Consider the following 24,215-nt stretch of genomic DNA (forward strand, 5'->3'; position numbering starts at 1 on the left):
CTCCAACTACTTCTTGCATTGATGTTGATGAGAAATAAACACAAATTAAAATGTGTTTTGGGGAAACAAGAGTGTGTCATACATGACTGCTTTAACTTGATACAGCTAAGCTATCTAGGTACCAGATGCTAAATGCAAGGCATGGGGTTTTTTTGCCTTTTGCAAATGATTTGTTCTAGCATTGTTTTTCATGCATGAGTGTGATGGCAAGTCTGCAAGCTTTTTTAAGGTTATATGAGCCTATACTATTTTAATAAAAATAGTAAAATTTTACTTACTAGCAACTTTAAAGCAATCCAAGACTAGTGTCTATTTGTTACTTCTTTCTAGGTAATATAAAGGAAGTGTCATTACTTTTATGTTTATTTTTGAAGTGTGAACTTCAAAACAGCTTAAGTGTTATTGTGCAGCGGCTAGCATTTGTCATAATTTAAAATTAGCAAATATTCCAGGGTGTTTTCATATTTTCTTGCCCAGTGTTAACATTTGTCTCATAAATGCTTGCCTCATGAGACAAAACCGGTATTTTGACTTGGAATCATAGAATGGTTGAGCTTGGAAGGGACCTCTGGAGACTGCCTAGTCCAATCCCCTTGCTCAAGCAGGGGCAGCTGGAGCAGGTCGTTAAGGACTATGTCCCATGGGGTTTTGAATATGTCTGAAGATGGAGGCTCCACAGACTCTCTACCTATGCCAGTGTTCAACCATCTTCACAGTTTTGGTTGTTTTGGGTTTTTTTCCTTATTTAAAGTATTTTCACATGTTCTTTATGGAATTCTATGCACTTCAGTTTGTGCCCATACCCCCTTGTCCTGTCACTGAGCACCAGTGAAAAGAGTCTGGCTCTGCCTTCTGTACTTTCCCCCCATCAGATATTTATTCACATTGATAAGATCCCACTGAGCATTCTCTTCTGCAGGCTGAACCATCCCAGCTCTTTCAGCTTCACCTCATATAAGAGATGCTCCAGTCCTTTAATGATCTTTGTGGCCCTTGACTGGACTTGCTCCAGTGAGTCTGTCTCTCTTGAACTGGGGAGGAAAGACTGCAGGGAAGACAGGAAATCTAGTACACTTCACGCTTGCGCTGTACAAAGTTCATGTATTTTATTACTCAAGCACTGCACACACTTGCAGGTTGTACAGACTGACGAAACTGCGAGAAAACCAGATCATATTCCAGTCAGCAGTGAGGATGAAAGAAATGCTATTTTCCAGCTGGAGAAGTCTATAGTATCCAATGAAGCTCTGGAAAGTGAGTAGTGCAAGCTAGCTTCATAGCTTAGTAACATCTTGCAGTTGCACTGCCAGTAGTATGACATTCAGGTCTTTGGATAAAGCAGTTCCATAATTCTGCAAGAAGCAGATAGCTGATGTCTAAAGCTTTCTGAAGTGCCATGCAGATAACTATCCTTATTGCGTAACGTTACCCTATGCTACTGTATTTCTGAGATTGCTGCAAGTTTTAGGATTCTCTGCTATGCTTGCATGTAAGTACAACCCTGATGACAGCGAGCAGGTAGGGGGGAATTGAACTCTAAGGAGGGAAGGGGTGCTGGCTAGATCCCAGATGGACTTAAAGTGATTCTTGTATTAGAAGGTTGAGAGTTACTACTTACAGGAATCAATCTGAAATTACCCTAAATTGTGAAGGCTGTTAAGAGTCGTCTTCAGCATCTTCTAGATATGTTAAAATGAGGATGCTTGGATCTCATTTTTGTGCCTGGCCACATGAAGAGATCATTGGATAACAGCTACATGCATGCATTTTTTAGCCCATAAACACAGGGGAGAAAACCCTAACCTCTGTCTCCCATGCTACTGAGTCCATAGTGAAATGGTTACAGATAAATCTTACAGAGGGAATTCTCACACGATGGAGCTATAGCGAGGTGGGGTGTATAAGAAATGTCCATAGGACTGTCACAATCTATTCCTGGTGTTGCAAGGAAAATGAAATTACAGAGCTCTGCTGATATTTATTTCATTACTCACTTTTAACAACTGGTATTGATAGGGGCATTTCTGCTTCTAGCATGGGAAAGCAAGTTTGTAAGTAAGGCACCAAGCTCCAGAATGTGAAATTTTTAATCTGTTAAGGTTCTAGTTCACTATAACTTATGTTTAGGGTATCTTCAGTTTTCTAATAATTTTTGCTTCCCCCCCTTTTTTTCCATAAGCAGATGACTTGCAAATGAAGCCCATCTCCTTTGAAAAAGATGACGATAGTAATGGGCATATAGATTTCATAACAGCAGCATCAAACTTGCGAGCCAAGATGTACAACATTGAACCAGCAGATCGGTTCAAAACAAAGCGCATTGCTGGAAAGATTATTCCTGCAATTGCAACAGCTACTGCTGCAGTATCAGGGCTGGTGAGTATGCTTTTTAAAATGCTTAAAGTGTATATTTCTTTCTCTTACTGTTCCTTGCCTAAAACCACTGTTGTCTGGATATTGATTAACGCTACCCTGACAGAGCCTCACTAAAGAAATGGGTTTCTTTCAAACTTAATAATCTTTTTTTCTCATGTACCAATACAAAAGGTCACTCTTGGTTCTAGTTGTGGTAAGCCCTTGGTGCTTTTATTTCTAATTTGCTGGCCCGAAAGAGGAGTTGGAGATCAGCATTTTGGTTTGTTTTCTGCAGTTAATACTAACTTCCATCAGAGTGCCACAGCCAAGAGTGGAAAGGATCTGTTCTGTAGTAATTCACATCCATGCACTGCAACAGAACTGCATGTTTTGTGGAGGTGTCTTGAATTAAACAATTTTGGAAGAGCCTTACATTAGGAACACTTTTGAACATTTTAAATATTTCTATTAGCAGCAACAGAATTTATTTCTGTGGCTTATTGGGTTGTATTTCCAGATGTGATTTACTCTGCTAGTTAGACAAAGGCTGATCTCGTTAACAACTTAAGTCTGTAGTTGCTGGCCTCTTAACTAAACCAGTGTTGATAATACAGGTCTCATGGACATATGGGATTCCTATTTACTGCAGGTTGCACTGGAACTTATCAAAGTTGTGGGTGGCTACCCAGCTGATGCATACAAGAACTGTTTTCTGAACCTAGCCATTCCCATAATGGTCTTTACAGAAACTGCTGAAGTAAGAAGAACGGAAATCAGGTAGGAGGGACAGTGGCAGAAGGGCAGTATTTGGAAATGTGGTAATTGATGCTTAGAACTTGGTGAGCCATTACAAGTGTAAAGTTTGTACAGTTATTAAATCCAGATAACCAGATGAAGGCCTTATGTGCTTGCATAGCAGAACTATGATGGAACCACAGTTCATGGTCATATTCCAGTTAAATGTTATAGATATTCAAGGTTATTTTTTTGTTGTTCTTTCAACTTGGAAAATCATGAATCACATAGTGCTTGCTATCAAACTTCTATTATCCATTTAGTACATACTGCTAAAGGTGTAAGTGATATTCTTAGTACTGCCAAGGGTGTCCCATAATGCATTGCTCAAGAACTTCCTGTTTGGAAAATACAGCACACAGACAGACACTCTTCTGTCCTAATTTTAAAAATAGTGGTTTTAATGGCTTAGTTTTGTTTTCAGTGGAAGCTGTTGCTAGTGAGTCTTTAAAAATCTAGATGAGTTAGATGTGCGGCATGGTTATTAATAAACATCCTGTCTGCACAGACTGGACACACTTCTGCATCTTAGTCAATACAAGAGCTGTTTTTCAGTGGGGCCTTCCACCCCTCGCCTCTGGGCATCACATAGTTAAGAATTATCATTAAAATGTACATTCATCACACAATCTTCACAGTTTTCACAAACTTCACTCACATCAACAAAAAAGAATTCTCCACACCAAAATCAAAATAACATCATCACAACACTGACAGAAAGTGGACCATTTGCGCACAATCTACCCCTCATCCCTTCACCACAATTACAATAACATAAATTCCCCACAGTCATGCAGCTCTCCACTCTCTAGCTGTGTTTAGTCCGTGTTTTGCCCGTTACCTCTCTCAATTACTATCCTTATCTCGAATTCCTCATGTTCCCAGGTTTCAGCACCAAGAAAGACTGTGGTGGGTTAACCCTGGCTGGAGGCTGCGTGCCCACCAAAGCTGCTCTATCACTCCCCACCTCAGCTGGACAGGGGAGAGAAAATATAACAAAGGGCTCGTGGGTCAAGATAAGGACAGGGAGGGATCATCCAACCAATTACCATCACGGGCAAAACAGACTTGACTTAGGGAAAATTAACTTAATTTATTGCCAATCAACCAGAGCAGGGTAATGAGAAATAAAACTAAATCTCAAAACACCTTCCCCCCACCCCTCCCTTCTTCCCAGGCACAGCTTCACTCCTGGATTCTCTACCTCCTCCCCTCAGTGGTGCAAGGGGATGGGGAATGGGGGTTGGGGTCAGTTCATCACACCTTGTCTCTGCCGCTCCTTCCTCCTCAGGGGCAGGACTCCTCACACTCTTCCCCTGCTCCAGCATGGGGTCCCTCCCACAGGAGACAGTCCTCCACAAACTTCTCCAACATGGGTCCTTCCCATGGGCTGCAGTTCTTCATGAACTGCTCCAGTGTGAGTCCCTTCCACAGGGTGCAGTCCTTCAGGAGCACAGACTGCTCCAGCGTGGGTCCCCCGCGGGGTCACAAGTCCTGCCAGAAAACCTGCTCCAGCGTGGGCTTCTCCCTCCACAGGTCTGCAGGTCCTGCCAGGAGCCTGCTCCAGCGTGGGCTTCCCACAGGGTCACAGCCTCCTTTGGGCATCTGCCTGCTCCAGTGCGGGGTCCTCCCTGGGCTGCAGGTGGATATCTGCTCCACCATGGACATCCATGGGCTGCAGGGGGACAGCCTGCCTCACCATGGTCTTCCCCACGGTCTGCAGGGGAATCTCTGCTCTGGTGCCTGGAGCACCTCCTCCCCCTCCTTCTTCACTGACCTGGGGGTCTGCACAGTTGTTGCTCTTACATGTTCTCACTCCTTTCTCCCGGCTGCAGTTTCTCTGCCCGTTGCAACTTTTTTTTTTTTTCCCTTTCTTAAATATGTTATCATAAAGGCACTACCACTATTGCTGATGGGTTTGGCCTTGGCCAGCAGTGGGTCTGTCTTGGAGCCGGCTGGCATTGGTTCCATGGGACATAGGGAAACTTCTAGCAGCCTCTCATAGAAGCCACCCCTGTAGCCCCCCTGCTACCAAAACCTTGCCACACAAACCCAATACAGTAGGTCTGAAAACTCAGTAAGTTCATTGCCAGATACCATTTGGCAATATTTACTCAGAGTTCTTACTGTGTCTTGTGCTTTAGCCAGGTCAAAGGGCTGGAGAAATAGCAGTAGAGAGGGAAGAGATTTTTGCTCAAGATAAAACAGCAAGTCGCTAGAAGACAGCAGTTCTTCAATACATGTTTAAAGGAAGTGCCTGAGTTTACTTTCTAAAGTAACAACCAATCTTTCTCCTTTTAAAACAGAAATGGGATATCATTTACAATCTGGGACAGGTGGACAATTTATGGCAAAGAGGATTTTACTCTGTTGGACTTCATAAATGCGGTCAGAGTAAGTTATCTACTGGGCTAATACAAGATGAGAGGAAAGGGTTTTCTTGTTTTGGGTTGTTAGCTTGGGTTTTTGTTTGGTTTGGGTTTTTTTCTTTTATCAAGTTATTGTTCAAAACAGAGTAATTCTAGAAAGAATTAATGTCAATGGGAATGTCTTTAAGTAAACGCATCCAAGCCTATTTTCAAATTCTTTGTTAATTCGATTGGCTCAAATGTATCTTAATGAAACTTCTGTCAACGTCCATGCATTAGCAAGTTTTCTGGTTGGGACTCTATGGTTTTGAATAATTAGTTGTAGCATTAGCAGTAGTAGTATCTGCTGGTTTGTGTAGCTGTCCTAGTCCTTTAATAATTTTTAATTTGTGAATTCCAGGAGAAATATGGAATTGAACCAACTATGGTTGTACAGGGAGTCAAAATGCTGTATGTTCCTGTGATGCCAGGTCATATTAAAAGATTAAAGCTGACGTAAGTATAACTGGCAAATGGATTGAGGGGTGCCACTGCACATACAAATTATGTTCACTGGTTGTATCATAAGGATGTGTATCTGACAGCAATGTTTTCTATCAAAGTGGTTGCTAGTCATTAATATTTGGGAAAGAAAAAAGGTAATTTCTTCCATTTGGAAAAAAAAAAAAAGAAAAAAAGAGAAAGTGAATTCACTTCTGTGGTGAGGACAGGAGACTTGCAAAATGCTACTCCAGCTGATGAATGCCAGAGTGAGAAATCCAAAGAAGTCTGACAGCAAGTTTTTTTGGGGAAAGTACCTTGGTTTAAGCAGAACAAGACCAATCGAACTACTTTTAAACTGGCTTAAAACTAATGGTGATATTTAGCAACTTAGCTTTGAAGGAATGAGAACACTTATTTGGGAAGGAGTTAATGTATCGGTTGCAGATTGAGATTTCTGGAAGTCTGTTCAGTTTGTAGTAATTCCTTGAGATTCTAGCTTACTTTAGCCCTTTTTAAAAATGAAGACATTCACAAGGCTTTGCAGTACTATTCACTGACAGGAAACTGGGGTGGTAACACACTGGAAGTTTGGGAGTGTGTGAGGGTAGGGCATTGTTTTTTGACTGATAGGCCTTTGCAAAGTGACAGCCAGATCTCACCCAGGTGTAGTTCTCATATCTTGATTGAACTTCTTTAGCTCAAAATTTGTTCCTCACAGCTCCTATGAAGTGTATGCTGGCCAGTTCTCACAGGCTTTGCTACATCAAGTAGATGCATTGATCAATACTGTTTCAAAGGTCTGCCAGTAGGTAATGTCCGGCAAAGTAGAGTATGTTATGGGCAAGCTACTTCAAACTTCCAGGGAGAGAAGAGCTTCTAAGATGGTACTGGCTTTAGAGAGCCTGGCATACTAGGATGTGAATTTACAGCCTATGTCAAAAGTAGTTGTTTATATTCCTTTTCCTACAGCTCTATAAATAATTTTGAATGAGTGGGATGTGTAATGAAGTCAAAGGCATGGTGTGAAGCTGCCTTCTTGTGAATATCAGGATTTCTTACTACCCTGAGATTCAGTTCAAGCTTTCCATGTAGTTACAGCAACTTGGGGTTCTGTTACAAACAGTCCCAAAAGCTTTATAAGATATTTGCACAGCAAACTCTGGACTTGCTTGTGTGTTTGTTTTTTCTTAAGGTGTTTAAAATCTTTCTCTTGCTTTAATATGACAAGCATTGCAAGACTCTGTCTTAATTTCAGAATTACAGCATTGACTGGTAGCATACTCCCTAAAAGCAATTTTTAGAGACATAGTTATCTGCCTTGCTCTGTAGCTTGGGGCTTCCTCATGCAAATGGATATGACCTCAGTATCTCTCCCAAGAAGAGGCTAGTGCTTTTTGTTCTTGCAAGGGAACAAGTACTTTGGAGAAAGCAGCTTTTTTACCTGCATGCTAAAGCATAGCCAGAAGGGAAATCCTCCTTTAAGTGACCTGTGAGGAATAGAAATGAGTTACTGTATTCCCCCAGCCTCCTAGCATTTGAGCTGGCCTCAGGAACTAGTGTTCTGAGTTGGCAAGAAAATAATTTTGAGACATCCAAAGATATGTAATGAAAGTGAGGTTGATTGACCTTCTACTTCAGTATTTTATTGTGCAACTTCCAAGCAATAGCTGTAGCTTTTGAGACTGCGGAGGGCAAAGGGGGGGAAGTTGCACTAAGATGTGACATGCTTATCTAGTTTAAACTCACACTGTGGTCATGAAGGAAGAAGTCCCAAATCCTGGCTGTTTTCCCCCCTCATTGCTATTTGCCTTCAAAATTCAAGGACTTAACAAGTCTTAACTCCAGTAGAGTTACTTTCCGTCAGAACTGTGTATCTAGTGTGTGCACTGAAGTGGTTCTCCCTAATAATGTATTAAAACCAGCCCTTATTGGTAGACCGAGAACTTACTCCTCCTCATTGACCAAAATCCTGCACAGAATGCTAACTTTGCCTTGTGCCTCAGTAGGACACCAAAGAGAAGTTATGTCGGTGAGGAATCCCATCCGAAACTGGCCATTTTCTCTTTTCTTTTGTACTGAGCACTTGTTAGCGAACAATGTAATAGCTCACTAACAGGCTAAGTCTATCAAGAAAATGGGCTACCATTTGCTGTACCTCAGGTGGAGAAACAGCTTTTGTGTCAAAATTAAAAGGCAGCTTATTCTCCATTTTAATCTGGTTTCTAGTATGTTGGGCTTCATTGCTGGCAGTGAAATTCATTCTAGTCTGGCCCTGAATTCCCACTGCCAATCCTCCTTCTGGTATGTTAAAAAACTGTTCTTCATTTCCTTGTAGGATGCAAAAGCTTGTGAAACCATCAGCTGATAAGAAGTATGTGGATTTGACAGTATCGTTTGCTCCAGAGACTGATGGAGAGGAAGACTTGCCAGGGCCACCAGTGAGATACTACTTTGTTCAGGAAGACAATTGATGGTAGAGACACAAAAGTCACTCCTGGACCATTTGTTCTGAAAGGAGTGTGCTAATTTTCAGCTATTAAAGATGGTACTGTATATTTCTTTTTGGTGAAGCCTTAATTAAAATGAATGGTGAAAATCAGTGGCTTTGCACTGAAGACAAACTGGATTTATGTTTCATCTGCTCCCATTTTCTTCAAACCTGTTTGCTCAAAGGAGGATTGGTCACTCCATGAGATGGAATGTCCAGTACAGTCCTTACCTTAAAGACAAGATTTGTATTAATTTGTGGGGAGCTGAAGAAAGCAAGAAGAATGGTGAACCTAACAAATGGTCCTCGTGTGCAAGTTAGGCGCTGCTTAGCGAAGAGTGCAAAAAATAGGAAAACTGCCATTTTATGATACTCCTGGTGTTCTAAGAACATCTCAGATCCATTTCATGTGTTACTTAATTCTCAAATAAGAATTTCATTCTTGCCATCTACATGTGAGGTTCAATCCATCCAAAAGGTTTAAACTCCCACTTAAAAGCAGATGAACTGCTTTGTGTTGTTGGTGCTCTCTTCTGAACAGTTAGTGATGCTGTGTGTCAGAGCAGCTATCTTATGTCAGTCTCAATGTGGAAACATAGGGAGGCAGGTCTTGAGTAGGTGTAAATTGTCACATCTCCCCTGGGTCAAGAGAGCTGGAGTTGTTGATTATTTGTACTAAGGCTGTTCTTTGGGGAATACTGCAATATGGGGAAAGTGGAAACCTATTGGAGAGCTGAGTTAACACTTTCAACAATAAAACTTTGTCTTCAAGAAAGAGAAAGTGTTTGGTGTGGTTGAGCTTTTCTGCCCTCACCAAATTAAAAACACTGTAGCAAATGATGACTTCTAAAGGAAGAGAAGGCAAATGGCTGTGGATGTTTGTCATAGCAAACTCTGTTTCCTCAGCTACTCCTTTTGGTACCATTTCCTTTTAGCGAATGGTTATGCTGTATGCCTGTCCGCAGCACAAGTCTGAGTTGCACTGAACACTGAGGTTTTTATCATCAGTCAGTTACTAGGATATCTAAGTATAAAGAATCTGCTTAATTGGAAATAATTAGGGACTAGCTTTGCTGCTGTGGTGAGGCAGAGGTGTGTTACAGAAGCATCTGTGACACCACCTTATTTTCTTTGTCATTTAAACACTGGATAGTTGAGCTGGTCGTTCTTTTTTTCTCCCAATGATGATAGAGTGAAGTGAGGTTAGAATAAAAACCTATGAACTGGAAAACCTTTTAATGTGTTTAAGCCTTAGAGATTGTGACTGCACATTATCTCCTGCAGCTGTTGCAAAAGCTATTGACTACTTAGCTATTTATCCTTGATCATAATTTATTAAGCTTTAGGGATATCTTCACATTTAATGAACATTATTGGTCAGGAATATTACCTCTCCTTTTTTCCCTTCTCGGTTAGTTGTAGTCAGGAGTAACAGCTACTAGGCTGGGAACTTGAACACCAAGATGTATGGAACTGAATAGCTGGAATCAACACAATTATTCCAATATTTGGGATTTAGTCTTACGTGCAGGGTATCTTCTGGAAGGTATATATAGTTTTACAGTCAGTCTAGTTTATAGATATAATTTTCTAGATTAATAATACTGCTTTTTAAATTACCTAAGTTATTTCTTTTTTTTTTTTTAAGAACTTCTTTTAGAGAAACTTTTTGAAACGGGATAAAAGATGTCTACATTTAGAGTGCAGAGAGGGCACAAGCAGACAGTAAGTTTCCACTGCTAAATAACAACTAAAATGTATTTCACTGTGGAAGTATTAGAATCTGAACTCTGAACTCAAATAACTACTTAGTGCTAAGGATCACTTAAAAGTTTAGGTCAAGTTGAAAGCTCTGTCACTTCATAGCTGGAGACTGGGAAACATGAAACTTTGAGTAAGTACACTCTGGTACGTTAGTGTGGTGTTAACATCATGCTTATGCTTTCAAAGTAAGTAACATATAAAAATAGTAAAGTCTCAGTACTTTTCTGGAATGCCATCTGACAGTCCTCAGGGTTTAAAGTTAATTTTCAGATGTCATTAATAAAAGTCGTTCCATTAATTATAACACATACAGCTTTGTGAGACCCTTCCCAAAAAGTCCAGGTTGAGGTTGGCAGGGATTGCGGCCAGGATTTACAGACATGGCTGTATCTCTATACTGCTCTTACTAGAGGTGTACCTGTTGGATGGCTGTGTGTTCTATGGATGGGTTCTGCTCAGTTAAACAGTTGCTGATGGAAAAACTGGAAATGCACAATCATGCTAGATACTTTTTAGCAGACCTTTAAAATTTTCTGGATATAAGTTAACCTAGGTAAAATCTTAAAAGTAATAACCTAAAGAGGACTTTATATGGAAGAACTGTGCATGTCAAATGGCTCATTAAAATTGTTTTTCATGTTTTAAAACTTTCTGAATTGCTGATATGGAGAGTGAACGTGTTTATACTGAATGTTGTGTAGAGTGGAGTGAGCTGACTCAGTGTGAATTTGTTTGATAGAACACACTTCTCAGTCTGTTGCTGCTTTTTATCAAAAGTCTCAGCAGGTGATCAGCATGATCACACTAAAAGGGCTTAATCAAACCAAGCAAATGAATTTAGGCATGCTGGTCTTCCAGATCTCCAGCGTTGTCACTACTAGTGCTAGCAGTGCAGAGGCCCACAGCACTACCTGGAATCTGAGAACTGCATTTTTTTTTTTTTTTTTTTTTTTCATTGTAATGAAAGCTTGTGTGTGTCTAGGACTGTTTGACACTCTATTCCCATGGAGCAGCTAGAGCTAGCCATCTCCCTGCAGCAGTGAAGAACTCTCTTTCCACTAGAACATTTTGAATAGCTTTCCTTCAAAATGCTATTCTTTGAAAGAGCAGTTGACTTGTAGAGATGAAGTTTTATACCAGTATTGAAGATCTTTCTCACTCAAGTACTTTCTTATGAAGTTTGCTCATATTTACACTAGCTTTCCCTTAATTTCTCGCATTCTTAATAGTTGCAGGAATGTTTGTGCATGCAAAACATGAGGTATTTAGCACCCAGCTCAACTGTTTTCTGTGGTTAATCTCCATGTTTCTTTAATGCTAGGAGTAGTGAGGATTCTGTGTGAAGATCATGCTACTGCTAACAAGACTGTTTTGGCAGATCTGATGGATTTAGGACTTTATTTACCTATATGAGGGGTAAAATACACGTTTTCAGCTTTTTTCCCACCCTTTTCCTATGTATGGTGAATATGTGAATGTTTATTGGGGAAAAAAAAAAAAAAGATGCTATTCAAGAATAATGACTGCATAGGAAGAACCACTCTGGCACCAGCTGTGAATGCAGAAACACTGTCACCTTATCACGGCTGTTAAAGAATTCTCAGTCATGGGTTTCTCTAGGTTTACTTTATTAACAACTCAGAGTTGGGCCACCTCCACAGTGAATGGCAACCCTCCAAAAGTTTCTCAGTCTTATATACCTTTTTATCGTGCATTATCCCAGTCCAAAATCTTTGTAAGTTTCCAGTCAAGTCTTGGTTCCCAGGTCTTATTGTTCATCAAAGTCCTTTAACTAGTTCTTGTCTCAGCTTTCTTGTCTTGTCTGGTTCCAGTTCTTATCTTTGAGATTTCAAGGTCCACCTCGGCTCAGTTGTCTCTTGTTCAGTTTACCTTGAAGTCCCGTATCTGCACAATTCTGAGAAAACCCTCAAGTTGTTCCATTAACTATTACACATCTATCTCTACAAGCTCTGCATGTTTTAATCTTTTGCCAGCAAAGCACCTGCTTCTTGCTGATTTTTCATATTTTGTTTAACCTGTCTCTACTGATTAGCTTGACTGGGTTTTAGACCAATCCTGGGTTGGGGCTATACAGGGGGGCAGGCTGAAAACACTGTTCATGGCCTGTTGAGCAGCTCTGTTGCATATCATATTTTCCTGGTAGCTCATTTTATTATTAAATCTATTGACTTATTCTACAACGGCATCTCACATCCTGAAACAATGTGGGTTTGAGCTAGGCAGAGAGTTTGTGTATCTGTTGGACTTGTATCAAACATAAGTAAAGGCTTTAGATAAGTTCATGTTCTTAATTTTTCTTATGTCTTTGAAACAATGTGGCTATAGGCCAGTTGTTTGAAGAAGGGAATTGAATTTCAGGCAAATGCAACAGGCTTATTAGCTTGAAAGGTTTATCTATCCATGTTAATTATCTCTTCTTTTGCAATTACAGAAAGCATACTCTGCTGCAGCACAGTGCGGCAAACTAAACCTTTGTCCAAAGGTTGGTAAGTTTTGACCAGATAGCTTTTGAGAGTTTATTTTAGTAAATGTGTCTTTTGTGTGGTCAATGAAGTAGCTAGCGTGTTTATCTGTGCTGCAGAAAACCTATTGAGGCTCGAGCTTAAAGGTATAATGAGTTACAGCATTGATAACACCAACAGAACTGTTTTGCTCCTAAGTGAATCATTTTGCATGGCAAACATGAGATACAGTGAAGAAGTGTTGTTCCCACTTCTCACAGCAACACACAAGTTTCAATTTCATACTGAGGAAAAGCTGGAACTCTAACCTGATACACACTGAGCAGCACCATCTTCACAAGTGGTCTTAAGTATTTTCATGAAAAGAAAGTGCTAATGTCTCATGCTATGTTGTACTTTTATAAATACAGTGGGTGTGCCTTCATATGGTCACACATAATCTTGGGCATTCTTTTAAAATAACCTTCCCAAGCCTTGACTGACTTCCATAATCCTTGAAACAAGTAATAATTCCTTTGTGATTCACAGCTGATATCAAAGGAACATGATGATCAATCTTGGTCTGCAAATAAGAGGAACTCTACCTAGAGCACTCCCTGTGTGTGTAGTGAAGGCACTAGCTGCTTTGGTACCTAGATCATAGCTGTCTTCAGCTGAGCTCTGTGAATGCTCCTCCAACCACTGTCAGAGAAGAGGTGCGGTTTATTTGGTTGGGTTTTTTTTAAAGAAAAAAGCCAGGCTCTGGAGCTAGTCATCACTAACTATGAAAGAGTGTAGCTCAGCAGTGGGTACCCATCCTGTAAGCACTTTATTCAGTCCAGCTGCCTGGCAGAACTTAGTGGCTAAAAATACTAAACTTGGATCTTACTGCTGATCACTTTAAGTTGCTTGTTTTGAAGGCTGGATCCCCAGTTTCCAAGAAGATGGATGCTGTGCCTAAGGCTTGGTGGGGTCCCACAGCTGTTTGGTATGATCAGCAGGGCTCTTCACTGCCTTCCCTTATTACCAGCTGTGCAGTCTCATCCTCCTGTGCACTCACTGGGGCTTGTCTCAGCCCATGAAGAAGGTAGTTCAGAGAGCTTAACCAACACAGACACTAACTTATTTTTGTTTCATTTCCTGAAGTAGCCCACAGCAGGTTCTAATGAACACCCCTGCTGACATGTAGAAGGGGTAGGAATGTTCAGCTGGGCAGGAAGATGTCTCAGTTTGCTTGAATTTATGCCCTCCCTTGGTTGCATGACATGGGAGATGCCCCAGCTGCCTTACTCTGGATGTTCTAGGTCCTGTAAGGCTTGTGTGACCTTGCAACCAGGAACCAGGTTGAGAACCAGGAACCTCCAGTTTAAGCTACTCAGACTTGTATTTTTCTGCTTTTTGGTCTGTATTGCACCTCTGGCAATGCTCAAAGCCCCAGCAGAGGTGAGGCGTCCCTGCTGTCTCTGTGGGATGTCATAAATGGCACTGACACTGTTACAAGTGAGTAGACAAGAAATGGGGTTTTTAACACTAAAAGTTTATTGCACTGTGAGCCAGTGACAGAATTGAGCCCACAAACACTGTCTGCCTAATTTCATATTTTTCTATTGCATTTTGCGGGGGCAATGCATCCTCTCTTTCCCACTCCTGGGTTGTTTTTTTTTTCCTTTTTCTGTATTTAATCTTCTGCAGGAATTGGGGTTACTTGCCCTCCCCAAATCTCAGAAGTTTCTCTGGGAGAAGCTGCATCACATTCTTGGTTTAGGGCCAACAGAGCTGTTCTAGAAATTGAGAGAGAGCTTGGGGAATGCCTTCTGTTTATCTTCAATAGTGTGGAGTTCCTGTGCTGCTTCTCCTGCCTCTTTCTTTTAGCAGGACCATTCCTGTGTGTGCCTTCAGCAACCAGCTTGCTTTCAGAACACTGGGTCCTCTGCAGTGCGCGTCTGCCTGACAAATGGCTTCAGTTTCCCTCGAGTTTGGGTCACAAAGTAATCGATAACATCCTGAAGGCTTGGGAGTGTCACCTGTTTCACCAAAACCAAAAAACACCCAGACAAACAAACAAAAAAACCAAAACCACCAAATAAAACATGCTACCTGAGTTGAGAATACATTTTCAAAAAATCTGCTGGCAGGCTGGAACCCCTAGCAACATTTCTCAAACAACTGGTACTGGATTTACAGTCAGCATTTGGATGCAGTGAGGTCTAGGGCAGCCCGCTGCAATCGATGTTAACATTTTGACCCTTGAACATATAACTCCTTCCCTTCCATCAAATGAGTAAACAAACCAGAAGTGAGATTGCTCTCTGCACTGTTATGCTCTTCGATGATGGCTGATGCTTTTTTCAGCAGATGGTGTAACAGCAGATGCTTTTTCAAACCCAATAGGATGTTTCTCAGGCCATGAGTTAAACATGTCTTAAGTGGAAGAAAACTGTTTTAAACCAAATAATAGGGTCCATACAGTCTTGCTCACACTTCAACTAAGGTAATTTTATTTCTCAAAGTTACATGGAGTGCATTTTGAACTTCCTCTAGCTGCAATAAGAGCTCAGTTTTCATACTTAGTACTGAAGCCTGAGTTGAAAAAAAATAAAAAGAATTGAGCAATCTTGGGTGTTTTGTGAGTGGTTTGACTTTTATTTTTGTTAGAAGATGCTGATATGTTTTTTTTTTTTCTATATTTCTAGTTCTTAAAAAAACAACTTGTACTTTGAGATCAGGTTAGTTGGACTAACAGGAGAGGTGAACTCTCCACATAGTTTGCTTTGATTCACAAATTACAGTTAGGAATTTACTAGGGCTTTTCTAATTTTCTGCAAAGTGCTATTTCTTAACACCTGCTTAAGAATCTTCAACAAGGGAATTTACTCACCGGTCTTTCCAATTGGACAATGTAACTTGTTCCTGTGGACATCACTTTGTAGTGCTTTAAGTGTGGGGCACTGAAAGAAAATGAAAGTTGATATGCTGCCTGAAATGAAATACTTTTGATGTATAGTTGTCATTATAAACTCCTCTGTGGGGGCAATGGGTGTGCTTTGTAATATCCCCAGAGCTTACTGAAGTGTGTGGCAGGGTTTGTTTTTTTCCCATTTTAGTTTAGAAACACTGAAAACTGCAAATGTAATTCCTGGTGTCTCAGATGCTTCTTGTTCTGAAGTTCTGCAAAAGCTAAAACATGGCAATTCACTCGAAATATGTTTGGATTAAGTTACTGTTTGAAAATACTTGTCTCATTTTTTGTTGTTCATTTTACAAAGGGGTACAGCTTGTTCCATTTTCATTCTGTGTGATGATTTCTTAAACTGAGTAGGGTCTCATGGCAAACAGGAGAAGCCCATTTACCCAAGGAAATGGGCTTTTGCTGGCTGATCTTTATTGCTCCTTTGTATCTTTATTGCTTCTTTGTTACAATCTAACTGGCTTTGGAGGAGGAGGGAACCAAGAAATCGGTCTCAGGCCTGCCCCTGCTGCCTCATTTTCCTTTCTCAAAATAGCCTGAAGACAAGGCATGTGTTTCACTTGTCAACTCTGGGTATTAAGAATTCAGTTTTTAATACAGCGTATACTAGTTAAGACTGAGATAATATATCATGGAATCAACCTACTCCAGCTCGTGTCGGATAGTGATTGCGTAGTTCTTGCTGTCGCTGCTGGGACGCAGGATTAAATTCCCACATGAAGGGTTCTTTTCTAACATCTCTTTTGCTTCTTGCCAAGACACTGCATAGAAACACCTTCATAGAAGGGATGAGAGAAACGGCATGAATGTGAGTTACACTGGCAAGACCATGTCATTCTGAGCTGCATGAAGCGATGTGGTCTACCAGGCTAACACCTCTTCATAATGCTAGGCTTATCCAGGGTAACTAGCCATGGCTGCCAAGAGGCATGACATCTGAGGGACTCTTGCTCATTAATGCTACTATAAGAGCATAATTCAGGACAGCAGTGCTTTGGCCCTCTGAGAGAGAAAGTGAAGCTTTTGTACAGGTATGATGCTTTCTGGACACTTGGAAAGAATGTCAGAAGAATAACCTGGATTTATCTTGAATTTCTCAATGGTAATCAGCATTTTCTCAAAAGGGCAGATACAGCAGCCCAACATGTGGCTTTCTGAAAAGTTTTTTAAGCACAGCAATATGCTGCACGTGGCCTTTTCAGAACAAAAGGCATGTAGGAAAGCTGCAGGAATAATCTTTCTCTTAGGAAATCCCTACAAAGGTCTTAAGGTAGATTTTGTTCATTTAATGTTATAAAAACCTTGTGCAACAGCTGAATTTTGAACCTCTGCATGGAAATAATACTTTGAAAGAAGGGAAGGCTCTTTAGTCAGGTTGGGGTTTGCATAGTTCAGTGACAGCTTACGCTGGCATAGTGTTCAATGTACTGCTGGGTGGGCTTTTGCTGTTCAAGGATGCGCTGGAATGGTTGTTAAGCATAATCCTTCTTTTCTTTTCCTTCTCTAGCACTTCATGCATTCTTGTAAGTTGCCCAGGTAGTAATGACTCATCTGGTGGAACAGACAGCTGAAAATGAACAGCGTAATTGAAAAGAAAATGAAAGAGTGGACAAACATTGTGAGGAATCGTTCCTGTGTGTGCATCATAATTAATCTCTGAGTGCAGCTGTGCAGAAATCTTTCTTACCTGCTTGGTTTAAGCAGCTGTGATAATCCAGAAGGTTTGGATATGCCTCTGCTTTGGATAAAATGTTGCACATGTGTTTTTGTTAGAATAGTGAAATAAGGATATCTGTGTCCTGATTTAGAAAAGATGTGTGTTGACGGAAGTGGAAATTATGTAAGAATCCACAACGGGATTTTGCAGTTGCTATACTGCGAAAGACTGTCCAAATGTAATTTAACCTGTTTCAGCCATCCTCAGCTATTTAAGTGATTCAACTAGGCCAGTGTCATTTATGAACAAGCTTCGTTTATTTTTCCACTGGTCATTATCAAAGAGGGTCTTGCTATTTTCAAAGTGCATTTAGCTAAGAAGAATAGTAGAATAAAACACAAGGCTAAGGGCTTCTCCAAAATGTGCAGTTTGGCCACTTCTTTGGTTATGTCTTTATCCTGTGATAAAGACCTAGAGAGTTGTCTCGGAGCAGGCTCCCTTTTTCACAACTGCAGGGGACGGACTTGTGCTAGAAGTCTTTTCCTTCCTGGACAGCAGACAGTGGTTTGGGAACTGTGTCTGAATAGTTACCATGGCAGAGTGTGTATTGCAGATGCACTGGGGTTAAATCAGCCTGAATTTTGCTCTCCTCAGGAAAAAAAAAAAAGAAAAAGCAAAACCAACAAAACCCCTCAACAGTTTAGTGTGTGCAAACACCTTAGAATCAAGGCTTTGTGCCTGTGGAAGCCAACTTCTGGCATGCATGAAGACAAAACCCCTTACAGACACTTTTGACATGAAGTGAGATATAAAACTCTTCCATACCTTTGTTACAGTGAGAATAAAACCCTTCCATTCTTTCCCACATTCACAATCATTAGCCTGAGAGAACAGAAAATGATGGTGTAAGAACGACTACAGCAACAACAAAAAAAGTATATTTCATGTAGAAGCCTCAAATAACTCTCACCCTTTTAGAAGTGTCATGCCTGGAAATGAGCTCCCTGCCAAGTTACAACACACTGAAACCCTGCACTTCCCCAGTACTTCATGTTCAATTAGAGGGAGAGGACAGAGGTGGGAAGGTAAAAAAATTCATACGCTCTCTTGGAGTAAAAGGAGAAGGTTATGTGGATCCAAGGAGGCCATGCTAAGGAGATAGGTGAGTCTCAAGTATAAAACCTAGAAGGATAGTTACTGAGCACCACAGTCTGTATGGCTTCTGAATGGTGGGGTGTTCAGATGCTTTATCCCCTTCTTGGTTTTATAGGTGACATGGGCCTGTCAGCGTGATACTTCCTAGTTTCTCTTGGGTGTTTTCTTGTGCAATTCTGCTCGTTCCATATTCCCAGGTACTCCTGAGAAAAACTTATGATGGCTCGAGGGGCGGTTTCCCTGGCGTTAAGTTCCTTTGCCCTACCTCCCTCTCTGCCTGCCTTTTGGTGCTGCCCGGCTGCAGGCTGTACGCTCGCTTAGATGTCAAGACGGCAGCTCTACTCCCACACCAAAATGGAGCTCTGAATATCTGTATGAGATAAAGTATTGAGTGGCTTATAAATCACAGTCTTCCTCTTTTTACCTTCAGTTCTACTTCCTCATTTGACAGCATCAGGATGAACTGTCCAGAGCCATTTTCATCTGGATAAACATTGGTTGCTGAAGCCAAAGTTGATATGTCTAATTTCTGTGAGTACTAAGGAGGGGGAAAAAGAGAAATAGCACAAGTTGTAATTTTCACAAAAAATCTAGCTGCTCTCCAAAGGAATTTGTTTAGAAGAAAATAGATTGAAACTTTTTTTTTTTTTGCTAGAAGTTGGGTTAAGTTAACTGACAGATGAGCCAAAGCTCAGTCCTTTGCTTCTGCTTACAGAAGCTCTTCTCACCAACAACGTACTTGCTGTATTTTTCCCATCCTAATCTTCATAATCACAAACAGATGAAATCCAGGAGACCTCCCTGAGTATTTGCTTTGTGACTCCAACTAAACCCTCAGCCAGAGTACACGATAATGATACCAAGGACTTTCTCCTCAGCTGCATAAAGGAAAGTCATATTACACACCACAATAATTTTACCCTTGTGTACAGCTGAGGAAAAAGGACTTGGTAAAATTATGGAGCAATATGGATACATTTGTAGCTCAGATGCCAAAAAAATACTCCTTTTTTGTTTTGATGAGGCAAACTAATATGCTATACTTTGTTTCACACTGTTGGTTTTTTTTATCTCAGTCTTTCTGTTACAATGTTCAGTACTATTTTTTTGGACTATACAGATGAGAGAGGAAAGGGTACTGAGAGGTGTCAGGAGTACATAAGGATTACTTGAACATAATTGATGCACTTAATCAGATGGGTAGTTACATACATAGCACATTACTCACTGTTGGGGCTTTCTTATCATCATAAAGGAAGAGCATAGTTCCTCTGAGTTCTGTCCAATACACTCTAAATTCCTGTTGGAAAGGAGGAAGTGTCAGTTTGTGAACACAATCTTTTCTGTTCCGACAAAATGCTGAAAGTGAAAGAACTGCTAAGGAAAAACTGTGTCATCACATGTTAGTTTTCAGTATTTTAAAGATCATTAAAGAGCAAGTATGTATTTTGCAGGCAGTTTATGCAAAAAAAGTTCAGTAAGTAATTCTTTACAGGCAAAAAGATATATGGGCTCTAGGCTTTATTTTCTAGTATCCTAATCCAGCATGGACCTAGAAAACTTTTAACTAATTTAAATGCTTTAAACATTTGTCAACGGTTTGTCAAAACAATTTAAAGGGGGTACGTAATGGAAGTCAAATATATTTTAAATGGCACTTTAGAATCTTGCTCTCCCTAAAAGGCATACAAGTGGAAAATAGTGCAAGATGAACATGTGTAAAGACTCCAATCTTCTGAACACCATTCTCTTGAAGTGCCTACTTGCATTGAATTTTGATCCTGCCAGTTTACTTGCTATAGGGAGAAGATTATGGAGCTTGATGGTAGTCTGACCTATTAACTGGACTTCTTGCATTCGAAGTGGTATTTTACATGCTTTGTCTTTAAATTATGACTATGGCAAGTACAATTGCCCGCTTCTTCTAACTGTTCCCTAATCAGTCATGCAAGAGTGACAAGAAAGGTTTTTCTGTTTTCATGTGCCCCTGATACCCTGAGAACTATAGTGGTTATGGGACACTCAGTTGGGAAAGCAACTTCTGTAAAACAGAAACTGTTCGGTTTTCAGTTTACTTACCTGTTTTGTGTTTGTTGTTTGGTTTTGGGGGGGGTGGGGTGTTTTTGTTTGGTTCTTGGTTTTGTGGGGGTTTTTTTTGAGGCGGGGGTTTAAAACACAGTCACAAAAACTGGGAAAAGAAATAATTTGTGAAGTCTGACAGGTCATAGAAATTACAGTGAGCAACATTCCCTAGACTATCCTGTAGGTGATCCTTGCTCTTTACCCTGCTAGCTCCTAACTAGTCTTTCTGGTGGTTTCTGTCAAATTACTAGTGTAAAATTTCTATAGCATTCAGCCTCTGGACCCCAACCTCTGAACACTGCAGTGTTGTGTTAAGGTGAATGTCCTTGTTAAACCATCTGTCCTTGGCAAAGTTAATGAAGGCTGTAAATACTTGCTGTGGTATGGGCCTGGATGTCATGCGAAATTTTTGAACTGTACCTTATGAACTGGGCTTTCTGCTCTATGGAAATGTAGTAATAGTAGTTGCTGAGGAGTACTTGTTATAGCCAGGAGTATGTTTTTCTCTTGGGTGTCTGGTCTCTCAAAAGTGATAATACACCTCATCAGTCCCATATAAGTCTCTTCAGATTGGCTGTGTATTATTGCTTTGCCCTGTTAGGTTTTGTTATTCCAGTATGGTAGTTACTGAATTTCAGAAGGAAGGATTTTTCAGGGGGAAAAAAAGGTTTTATGTAAAAGGATATAAATAAAGGAACGTAACAGAGAGCTTTATTAAGCTTGCAGCTGTTCTCCTGCTAGATACAACGAAGTAATGCATTAATAATTTCTAGTGCTGCAGAAGAATTAATAGTAAAATTATTAGTCTACTTTTTTGTTTCATGGAGTTCCTGTTTTCTGTGGTACCTGGTTGATTCTGTGTTTGTGAACCACTATGCTATTTTGGTCTCTCATTTTCTCTACTCCGTCTGTGCTTCTCCATCTACAGAGATGTGAGTGTAGGTAGGGTAAAATTTACTTTGTAACCCTCAATACAGGCACTGTCATTATCAAGTGCTAAGAAAGGGCAATCAGCTTGACTAGGGACGTGCTCTGAACATACATGCTATTGTAACATACACAAGCATGTAGGCGTTTACAGATTTGCGTCTTAAATAGTTATCTTGGGTCAAAAAAACTCCACTCTTATTTTCCGTTAGTCCATGTATCTTAAATCATCAGCCCTTACTAATAAGAATAAAAAAGATGTAGAGAATCTCATATATACCTCAGGTGGCATGTTACTGAAGACTTCGGGATGGATACTGTTCTCCAGTAAATGGAGGATGCGTCACAGCAATATAACTGTGTCAAACTTTGCTCTTGGTATTAAAAATATTGCATTATCTTTTCACCATGGTGGTAGCTATGAAATCAGTCAAACTCAATCCACATTTCAGTAGGTAATAGTAAATGATAATGGAATTCTGGAGATATTGATGGTTACCTTACATAATTTATTTTACTTCCCCCTGTCCAAGTAATATGAACAGAAATAACTAGATATCATTATTTCAGTGCAACCATTTGTGTCAGCCAGTGCTGAGAAACATCTCCCCCCATAAACCTGTAGCTCCTAGCAATACATTTTTGAAGAAATATTTCAACACATCCACTTCCTTACCTGGCATTTTGAGTGCCGGACAGACAGGTAACCTTGGAAGTACAAAGGCAGACCGGTGATGCTCTGCCTCACCTGGAAGATCCGCCGGGGGGCTGGCTGAGGAATTTCCTCAGGGTGTTCTCTAATGCCTCTCAGCATCCTTTGGGTTGCTGTGCTCTCCCCCCCCCCCCCGCCACTCCCGTTGTTCTCAGTCTGCTCTGTATCAGCCTCAGCCAGGAAACTCACCCTGGTGAGAGGGGGGAAAAAGCAGCACCTCAAAGAGGAAGTCTGTGTTCTTGCTTTTAGGTCAGCACACACCAACGACTCTTTGTGTGGTGTATGATCATGGGGTGAACCAGACTGAATGGATTAAAAGGATCTTTTCCTTTACAGTGCGCTCCTTGGGTTTGCTCAAGGGGAGACATTCAAAAGATGAGCATGCTGGTACAAAAGTGCATCATTACTGTGATGGGTGTCACCTGGAGGTCTTGGTGGAAAAGCCTGCTTTTTATGGCATACAGCACTGGACTTTTCATGGGCTGCTGCCAGGGAGGAGATTGATTGCTTTTAGCTGCCTCTGAAATAATATTTAAATTTTTCATTGGGAATGTGGATTAACGTTGAGACTATCAGAGTTGAACTTTCTTTAGCAAATGGCTAGGGGCATTACAGGACTCTAAAAGGAATATTGAAAATAAATCTGCTATGATTGTTTATAACTGGCAAGGATAAATCAACTTCGCAATGTGCATCCTTTATTGGATGCAGAGGGGAACATTGCCACCAAAGATGAGGAAAAGGCTGAGATACTTAATGCCTTCTTTGCCTCAGTCTTTAATAGTGAGACCAGTTATCCTCAGGGTACTCAGCCCCCTGAGCTGGAAGACAGGGATGGAGAGCAGAATATACCCCCCATAATTCAGGAGGAAATAGTTAATGACCTGCTATGCTGCCTGGACATTCACAAATTTATAGGACCAGAGGGGATCCATCTAAGAGTACTGAGGGAGCTGGTGGAGGAGCTTGCCAAGCCACTCTTCATCATTTATCAGCAATCCTGGTCAACAGGGGAGGTCCCAGATGACTGGAGGCTTGCCAATGTGACATCCATTTACAAGAAGGGTTGGAGGGAGGATCCGGGGAACTACAGGCCTGTCAGCCTGACCTCGGTACCCAGGAAGATTACGGAGCAGTTCATCTTGAGTGCGCTCACATGGCATGTGCAGGACAACCAGGGGATCAGGCCCAGCCAGCATGGGTTCATGAAAGGCAGGTCCTGGTTGACCAACCTGATCTCCTCCTATGACCAGGTGACCTGCCTAGTGGATGAGGGAAAGGCTGTGGATGTTGTCTACCTGGACTTCAGTAAGGCCTTTGACACCATCTCTCATGGCATACTCCTTGAGAAGCTGGTGGCTCAAGGCTTAGACAAGTGTGTTCTTCACTGGGTAAAAAACTGGCTGGCTGGATGACCCCAGAGGGTTGTGGTGAATGGAGTCAAATCCAGCTGGCAGTGGGTCACAAGTTGTGTTCCCCAGGGCTCAGTATTGGAGCCAGTTCTGTTTAATATCTTTATTAATGATCTGGACGAGGGGATTGAGTGCACCCTCAGTAAGTTTGCTGATGACACCAAGTTGGGCGGGAATGTTGATCTGCTCGAGGGTAGGAAGGCTCTACAGAGGGATCTGGACAGGCTGGATCGACCAGCTAAGGCCAATTGTATGAGATTCAACAAGGCTCAGTGCTGGGTCCTGCACTTCAGTCAAAACAACCCGATGCAGCGCTACAGGCTTGGGGAAGAGTGGATGGAAAGCTGCCCAGCAGAGAAAGACCTGGGGGTGCTGGCTGACAGCCGGCTGAATATGAGCCAGCAGTGCGCCCAGGTGGCCAAGAAGGCCAACGGCATCCTGGCCTGTATCAGAAATAGTGTGGCCAGCAGGAGCAGAGAAGTGATTGTCCCCCTGTACTTGGCACTGGTGAGGCCGCACCTCGAGTCCTGTGTTCAGTTTTGGGCCCCTCACTACAGGAAAGACATTGAGGTGCTGGAGTGTGTCC

The 24,215-nt window shown here is 41.2% G+C and overlaps 2 protein-coding genes across 3 annotated transcripts in view; one reads left to right on the forward strand and one right to left on the reverse strand.

Annotated features, from left to right (window-relative positions):
• UBA6 (ubiquitin like modifier activating enzyme 6) overlaps positions 1-10,121 on the forward strand; it is a 35,047-nt gene extending 24,926 nt beyond the window's left edge. For both annotated transcript variants that reach the window (XM_075033378.1, XM_075033379.1), the window contains exons 29-34: positions 1,137-1,254; positions 2,183-2,376; positions 3,005-3,132; positions 5,457-5,544; positions 5,920-6,014; positions 8,338-10,121. In XM_075033378.1, coding sequence (XP_074889479.1) covers positions 1,137-1,254; positions 2,183-2,376; positions 3,005-3,132; positions 5,457-5,544; positions 5,920-6,014; positions 8,338-8,473 — 759 coding nt within the window. In that variant the 3' untranslated portion in view covers positions 8,474-10,121. The remainder of the gene's footprint in view (positions 1-1,136; positions 1,255-2,182; positions 2,377-3,004; positions 3,133-5,456; positions 5,545-5,919; positions 6,015-8,337) is intronic.
• Positions 10,122-14,162: 4,041 nt separating this feature from the next.
• STAP1 (signal transducing adaptor family member 1) lies at positions 14,163-22,319 on the reverse strand. The gene is made up of 8 exons (XM_075033382.1): positions 22,182-22,319; positions 19,725-19,796; positions 18,921-19,034; positions 18,167-18,223; positions 17,091-17,251; positions 16,331-16,459; positions 15,595-15,664; positions 14,163-14,740 (listed from the first exon to the last, which is right to left on the reverse strand). Exons 1-8 carry the CDS (start codon positions 22,317-22,319, stop codon positions 14,630-14,632), a joined length of 852 nt encoding a protein of 283 aa, XP_074889483.1. The 3' UTR covers positions 14,163-14,629.
• Between the last annotated feature and the right edge of the window lie 1,896 nt (positions 22,320-24,215).

Source organism: Buteo buteo, chromosome 1 (assembly GCF_964188355.1).
Source record: "Buteo buteo chromosome 1, bButBut1.hap1.1, whole genome shotgun sequence".
Taxonomy (NCBI): Eukaryota; Metazoa; Chordata; class Aves; order Accipitriformes; family Accipitridae; genus Buteo; species Buteo buteo.